Below are 14,120 nucleotides of genomic sequence, written 5' to 3'. Positions count from 1 at the left end.
TTCCCATTTCCTTTGTCTTCCCCCCCCCCCCCCCCAAAAAAAATGGAACAGAAAGGATAATTCTACATAATGAAATGGTTTTTTTTTCCAGTTCCAAAAATTATAAATTTTTATATCAGTATTTTAAAGTGTTCTCCTTTTTATAAACCTAGGTATTTTATTAAAAAAAAAAAAAAAAAAAGTAACTCTTACCTTCGGTGAATACCTGAATAAGACTACAATTAGTTTTTTGAGGATTAATTTAATTATTTAGCAACTACAGTGCTCTCGGTCAATCCAAATAAACCCCAAACCTAAATGTTTAAGCAGTAAAAATTAGGTTTTTGCATTCTTAGGAGAATATCTGTGTGCATAATTATTGGGCAACTATTATTGGGCAGAATTATTATGCAACTAATTGAAAAACAAACATTTTCCCATCTCACTTGTTTGTTTTCATTTGTTAACCACTTGCCTACTGGGCACTTATACCCCCTTCCTGCCCAGGCCAATTTTCAGCTTTCAGTGCTGTTGCACTTTGACAATTGCACGGTCATGTAATATTGTATCCATGTGAAATTTTTATCTTTTTTTTTTTTTTTATTTCTTTTTTACACAAATAGAGCTTTCTTTTAGTGGTATTTAATCACCACCGGGTGTTTTATTTTTTGCGCTATAGACAAAAAAGAGCAAAAGAATTGAAAAAAAGTTTTTCTTTGTTTCTATTATAACATTTTGCAAACGGGTAATTTTTCTTCACTGATGTGCATTGATGAGTCTGCACTGATGGGCACAGGTGGGTGGCACTGATGGGCACTGATCATCTTTGCTCTGATGATCCGTGCTGATCCCTTGGCTGACAATTGCTGGTTCTCGGAAGTACTTTCCTCATGCTGTGACAGCGTGAGGAAAGTGCAGCCGATATCCGGCAACTGTATTTACCCAGTGACCTGCTGTGTCATTGGACATAGCTGATCACGTGGTAAAAGGCTGCCATGATTGGTCGTTTTACCATATCACATGATCGGCTGTGTCCGTAGGACATAGCGCTCACTGGTGGTGCAGGGCGCACAGGGGGGCGTGTTCTGGAATGACATCCATGGACGTTGTCCCAGAACTAGACAACTGCGCTGTAGTAGTCCTTTGGCTATAGTGTTGGGAACTGGTTAAAGTGAAAAAAATAACTCCAAATTTACAGAACATTTCTGACATTTCAAAAAAATAAATCCATGACCAATATACAGGCAGTCCCCGAGTTAAGTACATTCGGCTTACGTAATACTCATACTTACGTACACTTCCCTCGGGACCGGAAGTCAAGCTGTCAGCATTCTTGTGCAGCAAGCTGATAAGAGACTAGCTGATAAGAGACATCAGAGAGACATAAGAGACAGAGACATCCATTGCTCGTTACTTGTGGGGCTAGCAGTGTCTGCCCACTATCTCCAAAGTGATTTAAGACTGTCTGTCTGCACCTCCGGGGAGAGGAAAGGAGAGGCTGTCAGGCTGCTCACTGAAGTGATCCTCCGTCTGTGCAGGGGGGAGGGGGCAGCGTGTGCTGTGTAAAGGAGAGCAGAGTTCTCTCATACAGTACATTACAGTACAGTGTATTTTTACCCTGCAATAATGCCTCCAAAGCAAAAAGCTGATGCAAGTGCTGGCACAGCAAAGAAAAGAAAAACAATCTCCTTGGAAGATAAAGTAGAAATAATAAAGAGATCAGAGAGTGGTGAAAAATCATCATCCATTTGCAAAGCATATGGTTATGCTCCGTCAACAATTTCAACAATTTTAAAAGATAAGAGTAGAATAATGGAGCATGTAAAATGTAAAACATAAAAGTTAAATATGTTAAGGCAAACATGTGTCCAAGCTGCAGTTCTTATGCAAAACACCAGTTTAGAGCCTCTTGAGGTTTTACTGCTTTCTGTAACCTTATTACAAAAACGTAATCTAATATCCTGTCGTTTGGTTAGTAGTTAGTGCTTATAAAAGTGCCTGATTCAACTTATGAACAAATTCGACTTATGAACAAACCTACAGTCCCTATCTTGTACGTAACCCGGGGACTGCCTGTAGTCATCTTTCTTTTCAATCATTATAAGCCTTCCATTCATGGAGTCTCTCGGTATCTTGATCTGTTGACTATCAACTTTTTGTGCAGTAGCAACCACAGCCTTCCAGACACTGTTCAGAGAGGTGTACTGTTTTTCTTCACCATAAATCTCCCGTTTTAACCACTTTACATCCGTTCTATAGTGATTTTACTGCTACAGGGGGGCTCTCCTGTGCAAAATCGTGTGTGTGTAAATATATACTATAATAACTTAGTCAGCACTTCTTTGTGATGGGGCGCTGGCGGATCACTTCTGCTGTCACAGCAGAAGCCGATCTGCGAGTCCCGGATCTTCTCCAGCACTCACAGATCGTCAGGCAGGGAGGAAGAACAGAGCTGTGCCTATTTGTACATATTGCACGGTTCTGTTGTGACAGAAGAAAATGATGGATTGTGTGTCACTTCAGGGCTGAGAACACAATCCATTACTTCCTCTTGTACTAGCGCCATCTAGTGTACATCAAGCACATAGCTAGGCACACACCTAACCCTTTGATCACCTCAGATGTTAATCCCATCCCAACCAGTGTAATTAGTACAGTGATCAGTGTATATTTTTAGCACTGATCACTATTAGTGTCACTGGTTCCCCCAAAGTGTCAGTGTAAAAATGTCTGCCGCAATATCGCAGTGCCGCTTTAAGTCTCTGATCGACTCAATTACTAGTATAAATGTTTTTGTTAAAATCCCAATATATGTCTCATAGTTTGTAGACACTAACTTTTACGCAAACGAATCAATATACGCTTTTTTGTTTTTTTTACCAAAAATATGTAGTAGAATACATTTTGGCCTAAATTTTATGAAGAAATTTAATTTTTACATTTTCTTTTATTGGATATGTTTTATAGTAGAAAATAAATATTAGTTTTTGTTTCAAAATTGCTGATCTTTTTTTTGTTTATAACACAGGTGATCAAATACCACCAAAAGAAAACTGTGTGGGGGAAAAACCCCCCATAAATTTCATTTGGGTACAGTGCTGGGTGACTGTGCAATTTATCAGTTAAAGTAACACAGCGCTGTATCGCAAGATATGGCCTGGTTAGGAAGGGGGATAAATCTTCTGGAGGTCAAGCAGTTAAAGGCCCACAAGTTCTCAATAGGTTTCAGGTCTTATGAGGAAGGGGGCTGGCTAGCTATGTAGCGGAGTACTTTGATGCACCTTGATAAATTTACCTCTTTGTCTTGAATTCCTCCTAAAAAAATAAATAAATAAATAAATCCTTGCACTTACTGTGCTTAGGCACTCTTGTGTCTTCCACATCATAGCCACTTATCTGCATTGTGAAGGCTATAAACTTACACATTTTCTCTTTCAGCCTACAAAAAAATTCCAACAGATTCCTCAATCTTACAGCACAGATAAATGACCCCTGTTAGGCTATTACCGGGCAAAGAGGACCCGGCAAGGTCACCCACAATGCAAATTTCAGCCATTTATTAGGAATCGGATGAAATTCACAGTGTATGGCCAGCTTTGTACCTGGCTGCCTTTTTAATTGCTGGTCTTTAATTTGGAATAGGATTTGGTGATATCACTACTGTACTGTTCTTTGTGCTGGAGGTTAAACTGTACCTGTGGACCTGCAGTGCAAGTATCTCCCTGCTTCTGTGTAATTCATTCTGTGAATATAGATTTTCTGCTATCGTTTGACTTTATTACCCCACTAATTATCAGATCACTTGTTATCCAGGACAATTTACTACAAGAGAAAGCAAATCCCTGTCTCTACCAAGATGGTTGCCTCCACAGAGACTCAATTCCCTTTAAAATTTAACTGCTTATGTCTCATTTTCTGATCCTTTTGACATGTTTTCACTGAAAGTAACCTTTTTGCAATATTTAATATCACTTTTCAAGATTACTCCAAGACCTCATAACTGCAGTGCCTTGCTCACTTTCAAAAGTTTAATTTCAAATTGGTTACTTACCATTGCAGTAGATTTTAAAAGTAAACCTAATGAAGTTCTAATTTTACTTTTCTTGCAGATGCTGATACAGGAGCTAAATGAATATAAGGTAAGCACTAATCTCATTTTACTTTTCATCTTTCGTATGTTATGTTACTCATCATTTCTCTTTTTATTTTAACTAACATATCTCATTTTATTTGTCCATTCACGTGTTCTCTGGCCGCAAGTATAAGTATTAAAAGGCCCTGATCTAACATCCTTTTACTAAAATGTATGCTCAGCCAAAACTTCATTAAAAGCTTAAGCGCAGCCAAAAAACCCCCCGAAAAATCGGCAGAAGTGGCATAACTTTCAGTATGAGGTGTCTGTTGTGCTGATGCCTCTTCTTCTTTTAGGTACAACTGGTACATATAGACTTAAAGTGTTGTTAAACACAGAGCACCAGCTTCATGTAGATCTTCCCATTTCCCACATTTAAATGAAAAATAGATATTACGTAGCAAAATAAAATTTTTTTTTTTTTTTTTTTTTTTTTTCAGTCTATATACCACAGTCACTTGACATCTGTGGCTCCCTTCCGCCATACTGTGAAAGCTGGAGGAGGAGCAAGCAATCCCTGCAGGACACAATGATCACAGGGAATGAGGAGAATTATTTCAGTCGAAGTGCTCTAACCACCCCTACAGCTGCTGAAAAGTCAAGTGGCTGTGGGGGTGCGAGTGCAGCATCCATGCATTACTTTACATACAGCTGCTGGTTTATTAATACAGGAGTGCTGCACTGGCAGGAAGGAGGAGCTGGGGGGAGTATAGCCCGCACCTTCTTCTATCCTGGCCACTTCAGCACTCGGCTTTGCAGGTTGTGTTTTCTCTCCCCCTTCAGCTCCTTTTTCTGCCAGTACATCTCCTGTATTCCCATAAACAGCTGCCAGCGACAGCTTGTTAATACTGGAGTGCTACTCTGGCAGTAAGGAGGAGCTGAAGGGGGAGAGAGAACACTCTGAACCTCCTCCCTGTTAGATCCGTCTTGTTAGATGACAGTGATCATTGTCGGGCAGCAGAGGGGAGGAATGCATGCCAATTTAAGTGCTCTAGCTCCCCTACAGCTACTGAGGAGTTACGTGGGGCAGCTTGCAGGCTTCATATGAGCATAATTGCGGAGCATGTGCACTGAGAGTAGAAACGCTTAGCTGGGGAAATGGCTGCCATAGGGTTGCCACCAACAATTGGGCAGTGAAGTGAAATGGCAGAATCAACCAGGTACTTAGAAATGTAGAAAACTTCAATGATTGCAAGTTTCTGCTAAAATTTACACTGCCTACTTCTGTAGATAAATACATTTTAAAGGTAAGAGGTGCCTGCTTTTAAAGTCTTGTGGAGCTTAAAGTTAAACTGCAGCCTTGCACAATTGTACAGGTGTCTCTCCTGTACTGATCATTGCTTTCTCTAATTTTTTCTGACTGTGTGTGTGTGTTTAGAGCTGGAGCAAGTTGAAGAGCCCACCTCATTTCCTAGCTGGAGAACATCCGGCATAATCTAGTCCTTTTCTCCCCAGTTGACTCTCCTGCACTTTACATTTTATTAACTTTCAGGCCTTTTATTCGTGGAACTTTTCCATCACATATGAACACGCTGAACTGCATGAGACCTAAACTATCTGGGATGTAGAAATTTCTATGCTGGGATTTGGCTCTGACATGCCAAGCTCCATGAGGCCTAAATTGTCACAAGACATAGAAATTTCTGTTTTGTGTGAATGCAGCTAGACAGAATGCACTTAGACACTTCTCAAAGTCTAGGTGGGCATTCAGCCATAACAATACATTTTACATGTTTCCAGGTGCATTTAGAACGTGGTGCTAAACGCACTTGGACACCTGAATTCTAATTTCCATGTACATAGGGCCTAAAAAGGTTAAACGCATTCCAGGTATAGCAAATCAAAAGGTGTGTAAAATGTTCAACATGCTCTTGGAATTGGGGGAGGGGCGTGAGCATGGCACTCTACAGCAGAATGGTCTAGGAGCTCCTGCACCCGCCGAAAGATGGTGCTTACTTGACCCCGCAGCATGCCTGTCCGTGCTGCATGTTGGTGTTGTCGCTGAGAGCCTTCGGTGCGGGAGGGCCTGTGCGGCTGGTGGTACCGGGGAGCGGCGGTGATGGTGAAGTCTCAGAGGGCGGCCGCCTGTCATCAGGAGGAGTGGGACCCTGTGGAGGAGTGGATGATCGGGAGGACCTGCATGACAGATCAGGTGACTGGGCAGGGGAGCCTGGGCGCCAAGTGCCAGAGCCCGGAAGGACGGAGCCTTCCTGCTTCTTTCCTAATGGGCCCCAGGTCTGTACCTCCTCTTCAGTGCGGCAGAGGCCTTGCTAAAGAGCAGAGTGTGAGTGGTGACAGTTGCAATACAGAACAAGGGAGGAGTTCACTGCGGAGCCAGCCAGGAGCTACAGAGCGGAGACATGAGAGAGGGACCACCAGGACTGGGAACCTCTAAACACTAAAGGAGAACCAGCATGTCTCAGGAAGGAAAAAGAGAAATATTGACGGCCTGCCAGTGGGAACAGCACACAGGAGCGGGTGAGTGGTCTCAAAGGTGGATAGGAGAGTGTACTCAGGACTCAGTCTGAAAAGTAAGTATGTACTTAAAATCACTATCTCCCGCACATCCTGAGAAGTATGAAGAGTAGATCTGTCAAAGGAGGGGGTGTGAAAACTCTCCAGTCGAACTTAAATACAAGTACGATAAAGTACATGCCTCTACAGGAAAAGTTCAGAGGAATTAACTTTAGAAAGTCAAGGAGAGGAAAGTGGTTTTCGTTGTCAGAGGAGATTATCTTTTGAGGTACTGGAAGGAAATCGGCTGAAAGAAATCTCAAAATTGGAAAGAGGGGAAAATGAAATATGGAGGAGCAAGAAGTAAGGCCACAAATGCTCACAAAAGCAGAAATTACCGATTTTATGTTTGCAAAATTAGAAAATTCTATAAAGAGAAATGGTGGTGTTACACCGCAATATGGGACAAGTTTTGTCACGAGTAGAGGAGACGGAAGGGAAGTTGGAGAAACAAGCACACGTAATTACTAAATTAGAAGTGCAAATGGAGGAAATGAAAAGAGAGCAAAGGCTGTTATCCTTTAAATTAGAAGACCAGGAAAACAGAGATAGAAGGAACAATTTAAGGATCAGAGGTATACTAGAAATGTCTCAAGGAGAAGATCTAAGGGACACTATGAGAAGAGTGTTTAATCCAATAATGGGAAGAAGAGAAACAGAGCAATTGAAGATGGCGTGCATAGGATAAGAAGATTCCAACAAGTTTCATGATATATCCCTAGGGACGTGATAGTATGGTTCAACCACTATGCAGATAGGGAAATCATTTGGAAAAAGCTGCGCGGGATTCCAGATATACAGTTCGGATACATGAAAGTGCAAATTTTTGCAGATATAGCGCAGGAGAAACTTTCTAGAAGAACATGGAAACCATTGCTAGATCAGGTGAGAAATAAAAATGTCTGCTATAAGTGGGGATTCCCAGCATGCCTGATCTGGTGGAAGGATGGGAAATCGGCGATACTGAGATTTCCAGAAGATCTAAATGACTTTTGTGAAAAATTAGAATTACAGACTTTAGAAATTAATGGGTGGTCCTTAAGAGAGAGAATATAAGTTTAGCTGAGGAGAAATGGCAAAGAGTCTCTAAAAAGAGATAGGTGGATGGGGGGGATGGGAGGGGAGGTGAGAGAAGTAGGAGGACCCAAGTTGGGTGTTCCCTACCCCCTTCTTTTTTAATTATTTTTTTTTTTTCTTTCACTCCTTAACTTGCTGCCATGTTCCTCACACCTGTCCAGTAATTTCTCGGAGGTGAAATCCCCTTTTGAAGATCGGTTACATGGAGCCCTAAGGGTTAAGAAGATGTGTGTTAGGCAAGAGAATTGTAATAAGTAAGATTGGGCATGTGGGGGAAGAATGTGGAGCACCACAGCGGGTAGTAGGGAGGTCAATCATGCCGTAAAATCTCAAACCTAAACATGGGAGAACAGGGTCTGAATGGGTGTGCGTGTTCAGAGTTTTACCCGGAAGAAAGAATCAATTGTGGCTGTGGGTCATAGTTGATTCAAGAACCAAAAAAAAGTAATTGGGGTTCTTGGGGGGGAGGGGTAGAAAGGGAAGGTCGTATTCCAAAATTTTGTTTACTTCTACCCCTACATGGAAGAAAACCGTTAAAATGGGAGCAAGGAATATAGTTAACTTTGACATACAACATAAAAGGATTAAATACTCTCAACAAAAAGATATAAGGTTTTAAAGGAAATATACCAACAATCTATAGAATTGGTGTTTCTTCAGGCGCCGCATATTTCGCAGGGTTGTTATATTCTAAATTCTTACCTACCTGGTTCAATGCAGACTTTCCAATAAGACGTGCAAAGGGAGTGGTGATAGGTTTCGGAAAAAATTTACTCTGGATGAAAAGATGGTAGACCCAGCAGGCCCAAGAGGAAGTTTGCAGGGAAGAGAGAGTACATTAGCAAATATATAATGCCCTAATAAAAATCCGACATTATACTTGGAAGGAATATTAAACTTACAGACTTTAAAAGGGGTAGTGTGATTGTGGCAGGCGATTTTTAAATTTTTGCATGGACTCAGAGATGGATGACTCTTCGTGCGCCAGGAGAGAGGGAGATGGAAGTCTAAGGAATATTAAAAAAAAAAAAAAAAAAGCTACATCAATGCCAGCTGATGGATGCTTGGAGGGTTGAACACCCAAAGGAAAGGGACTATACCACCTTCTCTGCGGCGCACAAGATATATTCTAGATTATATTTTGATTGAACACAGACTCTTTGCTGAACTAATATAGATGTTACATCTATATCGGACCATGCCCCTGTCACAATGAGACTATAGTTTGGAAGGGAACAGAGTAAAATAAATGTGGAGATTAAACAAGACCATCTTACGAAATCCGTAAGTGGAAATAAGCGTAAAACTGGAAATCAATATCAATATTTTAAGATAAACGAGTTTGAGGAGGTTTCTATCGCCACGATATGGGAAGCACATAAAGCCTACATTAGGGGTATACTGATAGCAATAGGGGCAGAGATAAAAGAACTGGGAAAAAGAATTAGGATATTAATGAAAGAACTACACCAGTTGGAACAAAGAAGATAGCTACAACAAGAGATATTAAAAAGAGAGGAGTTAAAGAACTTTATGATACAAGAATCAAGGAAAATGTTTAATGGGGTTTTGAAGGAAAGATATCAGTGGGGGAATAAACCAGGAAAATACTAAAGGACGCTGAAGGAAAAGAAATCAAAGAACTTTATAGATTAAAATTTAAAAATGAAAAAAGGAGAAATGGTATATTCATTCGCCAACACATTCCAGAGATTCTATAATAAGCTATATGGGTCAGAACGTAAACCTCAAAAGGAGCTAGAAGAAGGGAGAAAAGGTGGATTTATTTGAACGAGGCCGGTATGCCTAGATTGGATAAAGCCAGATTAACAGCTTTAGATAGCCCAATATCAATTGAAGTCAATTTAGCATTAAAGGGCACAGCTATAGGGAAGAGCCCAGGACCTGATGGGTTCACAGTGGGATACTATAAGAAGTTTAAAGATCAATTGGCCCCTAAATTGTGTATTTATATGAATGCACTGGGAGAGGAGACAAAGGTGAGGGAGGAGTCGTTACAGGCATATATCACGGTTATACACAAAGAAGGGAAAGATTGGTCTCGGTGTACCAGCTACAGACCTATATCTTGAATACTGACACAAAAGTGTATGTGAAGGTATTAGCGACAAGGCTAAAAGAGTTGATGTCCGACTGCATACACTTAGACCAAGTGGGATATATCCTGGGTAGAGAGGGAAAGGATAATGGCTTAAAAAAATTGCTTATCTTGCAAAAGATTGAAAGAGGAGAGGTTCTGGGAATTATTCTGTCGGTCGACACTGAAAAGGCCTTCGATAGAGTAGATTGGGGTTTCATGATCGATACGCTGAGAACATTAGGAATTGGGCCTGGAATGATGCAGTGGATAAAAGCGCTATATTGTAGTCTGTCAGCTGCATTGAAAGTATACTGCTCACTATCCAAATTTTTTAGGATGGAACCAAACAGGGATGTCCCCTATCTCCGTTGCTATTTGTGATCTCTTTGGAACTGTTATTAGCAACTGTTAGAAATAGCATAGATGTCGAGGGAATGTGGATGGGGGACATTGAACATAAAGTGGCAGCATATGCAGATGATATGCTGTTCTATATAGCAAACCCCAGACTAACCTTACCAAATTTAATGAGAAAACTGAGAATATGGAGAGCTATCTAGCTTGAAAATCTTAAATATAAATTATCTTAAATATAAATGTCCCAAAGGCTGAGAAACAAATTCTACAAAATGAATTTCCCTTTAAATCGAGAGATAAAGGACTAAAGTATTTGGGAATAAAATTAACATCGTCTATACAAAAAAATTTATATCGGGCACATTGTATCCCGTTTAATAAATTAGATCAAGGTTGATTTGAGGAAAGCCTTCATGGGAAAGCAGTCCTGGATAGGTCGGATGAATATAATTAAGATAATTGTGGTGGTAAGTTTTTTTGTTTTTTTGTTTTTTGTGTGTAAATTTAACATGTTCCCAATACCTCTTCTGGGGGCTTCTTTTTTTTTTTTTTTTTTTTAATAATTATACTTAAATATGTGTGGGTTAACAGAGATATAATTTGGTGTTATCACAAATTCTAGAGTGGACAGGGGAGAAGTTGGGTAAAAATGGAGAGTTCACTTCGTAAGGCACCATTAGATAAGTATATTTGGATACCACAAGAATTCCATACCTGGGATGAGGATACAAGCACTTTGAATGTATTTGGGATGAAAATACACAAGCAGAAGGATTAGAAGTTTTAACTCATTGTCAATCCCGTTGGCGGGAATTTTTTTCCCCCCAGGAACGATATTTCAGGGAAATGGATAATTAATAGAAATGTACGTTTTGAAAGATATTGTGGATAAAGGCGTTTTATGTTCTTTATTTGATTTGAATAATAAAAAGGAAATATTTTCTACACTAGATGAGTGGCAGTATGGTCAAATAAGACATTTTGTTGCAAAGTTCCCACAACCACTAAGGACCGAGGAAGATTTGTATCCTGTAGAACAATTGTTGAGTACAAATGGAACACAAAAACACACTACCTCTAGGATTTATAGAATCCTTACTGAAATAGAGGGATCAGTACCCCAAAGGTTTTTGGAAAAGTGGGAAACGGAGCTTGGAAGAAAATTGAGTGAGCAACAAAGTTAAATGTTTAGTTTTAACGCATGGGGTGGTAAATATGAATATAGTGGAAATGAATTATAAATGTCTGGTAAGATGGTATATTACATTTAACATGATGCGTAAACTAAGGCCAGTGGTCTCATCCCAGTGTTGGAGGGGATGTGGGAGTAAGGGTACAATGGCACATATCTGGTGGGAATGTCCCAAAATACAGGCGTTTTGGAGGGAGATGGTGCAAGAAAACCAGTGTACTGATGAACCTCTGGGTTTGTCTTTTTTATAAATCAGAGCTTTCGGTGAAGCAATATAAAAATATGATATTGTTCCATCTTTTAAACGTGGACAAAGCCTTATTCCTAAATATTGGCAAACAACAATCCCCAAAAATAAAAGATTGGATGGAAAGAGTTGAGTATATATATTGGGATGGAAGAATTATACCATATAGATGAGGACAAAATGGAAAAATTTAAGAAGGCCTGGGTAGGATGACATATTTTCAAAAAATAAAAGATTTTTAGAAGTGGTTGGAGTGTTGGGAGTAAAGAAAATAAAATAAATGAGGAGCTGGGAAAAACAGAAAAGGAGGGGAAATGGTAAGATAGATTAACAAAAGACGATCAAGAAAACAAGAGGTGGTGGTAAATATAGATTTTTGTATGGTACGATGTTGGTTTGAAATGGATTTGTATAATAAAAATTATTAAATATAATGTTCAACATACCCCTTGTTGAGTCAGAGCTAGAGCCCTCCAGTTGGCAAAGTTCATGCTTCGTACTCATTTGGATATCTCTAGGTTTTTTGGGTTTTATTTTTTCTTTAACATTTGTTGGTGCGTAAACAGAACAATGCACAAACCGCCTGACACATATGTATAAACAGCTATGACATGTACAGTCAGGTCCATAAATATTGGGACATCGACACAATTCTAACATTTTTTGCTCTATACACCACCACAAAGGATTTGAAATGAAACGAAACGAACAAGATGTGCTTTAACTGCAGGCTGTCAGCTTTAATTTGAGGGTATTTACATCCAAATCAGGTCAACGGTGTAGGAATTACAACAGTTTGCATATGTGCCTCCCACTTGTTAAGGGACCAAAAGTAATGGGACAATTGGATTCTCAGCTGTTCCATGGCCAAGTGTGTGTTATTCCCTCATTATCCCAATTACAATGAGCAGATAAAAGGTCCAGAGTTCATTTCAAGTGTGCTATTTGCATTTGGAATCTTTTGCTGTCAACTCTCAAGGTGAGATCCAAAGAGCTGTCACTGTCAGTGAAGCAAGCCATCATTAGGCTGAAAAAAACAAAACAAACCCATCAGAGAGATGGCAAAAACATTAGGCGTGACCAAAACAACTGTTTGGAACGTTCTTAATAAGAAGGAACGCACCGGTGAGCTCAGCAACACCGAAAGACCCGGAAGACCACGGAAAACAACTGTGATGGATGACCAAAGAATTCTTTCCCTGGTGAAGAAAACACCCTTCACAACAGTTGGCCAGATCAAGAACACTCTCCAGGAGGTAGGTGTATGTGTGTCAAAGTCAACAATCAAGAGAAGACTTCACCAGAGTGAATAGAGAGGGTTCACCACAACATGTAAACAATTGGTGAGCCTCAAAAACAGGAAGGCCAGATTAGAGTTTGCCAAACGACATCTAAAAAAGCCTTCACAGTTCTGGAACAACATCCTATGGACAGATGAGACCGAGATCAACTTGTACCAGAGTGATGGGAAGAGAAGAGTATGGAGAAGGAAAGGAACTGCTCATGATCCTAAGCATACCACCTCATCAGTGAAGCATGGTGGTGGTAGTGTCATGGCGTGGGCATGTATGGCTGCCAATGGAACTGGTTCTCTTGTATTTATTGATGATGTGACTGCTGACAAAAGCAGCAGGATGAATTCTGAAGTGTTTCGGGAATATTATCTGCTCATATTCAGCCAAATGTTTCACAACTCATTGGGCGCCGCTTCACAGTGCAGATGGACAATGACCCAAAGCATACTGCAAAAGCAACCAAAGAGTTTTTTAAGGGAAAGAAGTGGAATGTTATGCAATGGCCAAGTCAATCACCTGACCTGAATCCGATTGAGCATGCATTTCACTTGCTGAAGACAAAACTGAAGGGAAAATGCCCCAAGAACAAGCAGGAACTGAAGACAGTTGCAGTAGAGGCCTGGCAGAGCATCACCAGGGATGAAACCCAGCGTCTGGTGATGTCTATGCGTTCCAGACTTCAGGCTGTAATTGACTGCAAAGGATTTGCAACCAAGTATTAAAAAGTGAAAGTTTGATTTATGATTATTATTCTGTCCCATTACTTTTGGTCCCTTAACAAGTGGAAGGCACATATGCAAACTGTTGTAATTCCTACACCGTTCACCTGATTTGGATGTAAATACCCTCAAATTAAAGCTGACAGTCTGCAGTTAAAGCACATATTGTTTGTTTCATTTCAAATACATTGTGGTGGCGTATAGAGCCAAAAATGTTAGAATTGTGTCGATGTCCCAATATTTATGGACCTGACTGTAGATACAGTAAACATAGACAGCCAGATAATACCAATACTGGTATAGGATGTCAAACCGCAACTGTTGAGGAGGGCATATGCCCAACAACATAGAACAAAACCAAAATCCGAACAAAGGGGGGAGGGGGAAAGGTAGAGTACAAAAAGTGTTACATTATCAAGGGGGATTGCACCTCCGTGGCAAAGTGGGCGCATATCGGGGTGTACTGTACAAGGGAGACTATCCTTGGACACTCTGACTGACTTTCCA

At 40.2% G+C, this 14,120-nt stretch overlaps 1 protein-coding gene across 2 annotated transcripts in view; it reads left to right on the top strand.

Annotated features, from left to right (window-relative positions):
* Positions 1 to 14,120, top strand: part of BRWD1 (bromodomain and WD repeat domain containing 1) — a 166,246-nt gene that overhangs the window by 24,624 nt on the left and 127,502 nt on the right. For both annotated transcript variants that reach the window (XM_089677883.1, XM_089677882.1), the window contains exon 3: positions 4,089 to 4,118. In XM_089677883.1, coding sequence (XP_089534009.1) covers positions 4,089 to 4,118 — 30 coding nt within the window. The remainder of the gene's footprint in view (positions 1 to 4,088; positions 4,119 to 14,120) is intronic.

The sequence above is a fragment of the Staurois parvus genome, unplaced genomic scaffold, assembly GCF_062004578.1.
Source record: "Staurois parvus isolate SC_StPar_1 unplaced genomic scaffold, SC_StPar_1.0 ptg000195l, whole genome shotgun sequence".
Lineage (NCBI taxonomy): Eukaryota > Metazoa > Chordata > Amphibia > Anura > Ranidae > Staurois > Staurois parvus.
This window is presented reverse-complemented; position numbering and strand designations above follow the sequence as displayed.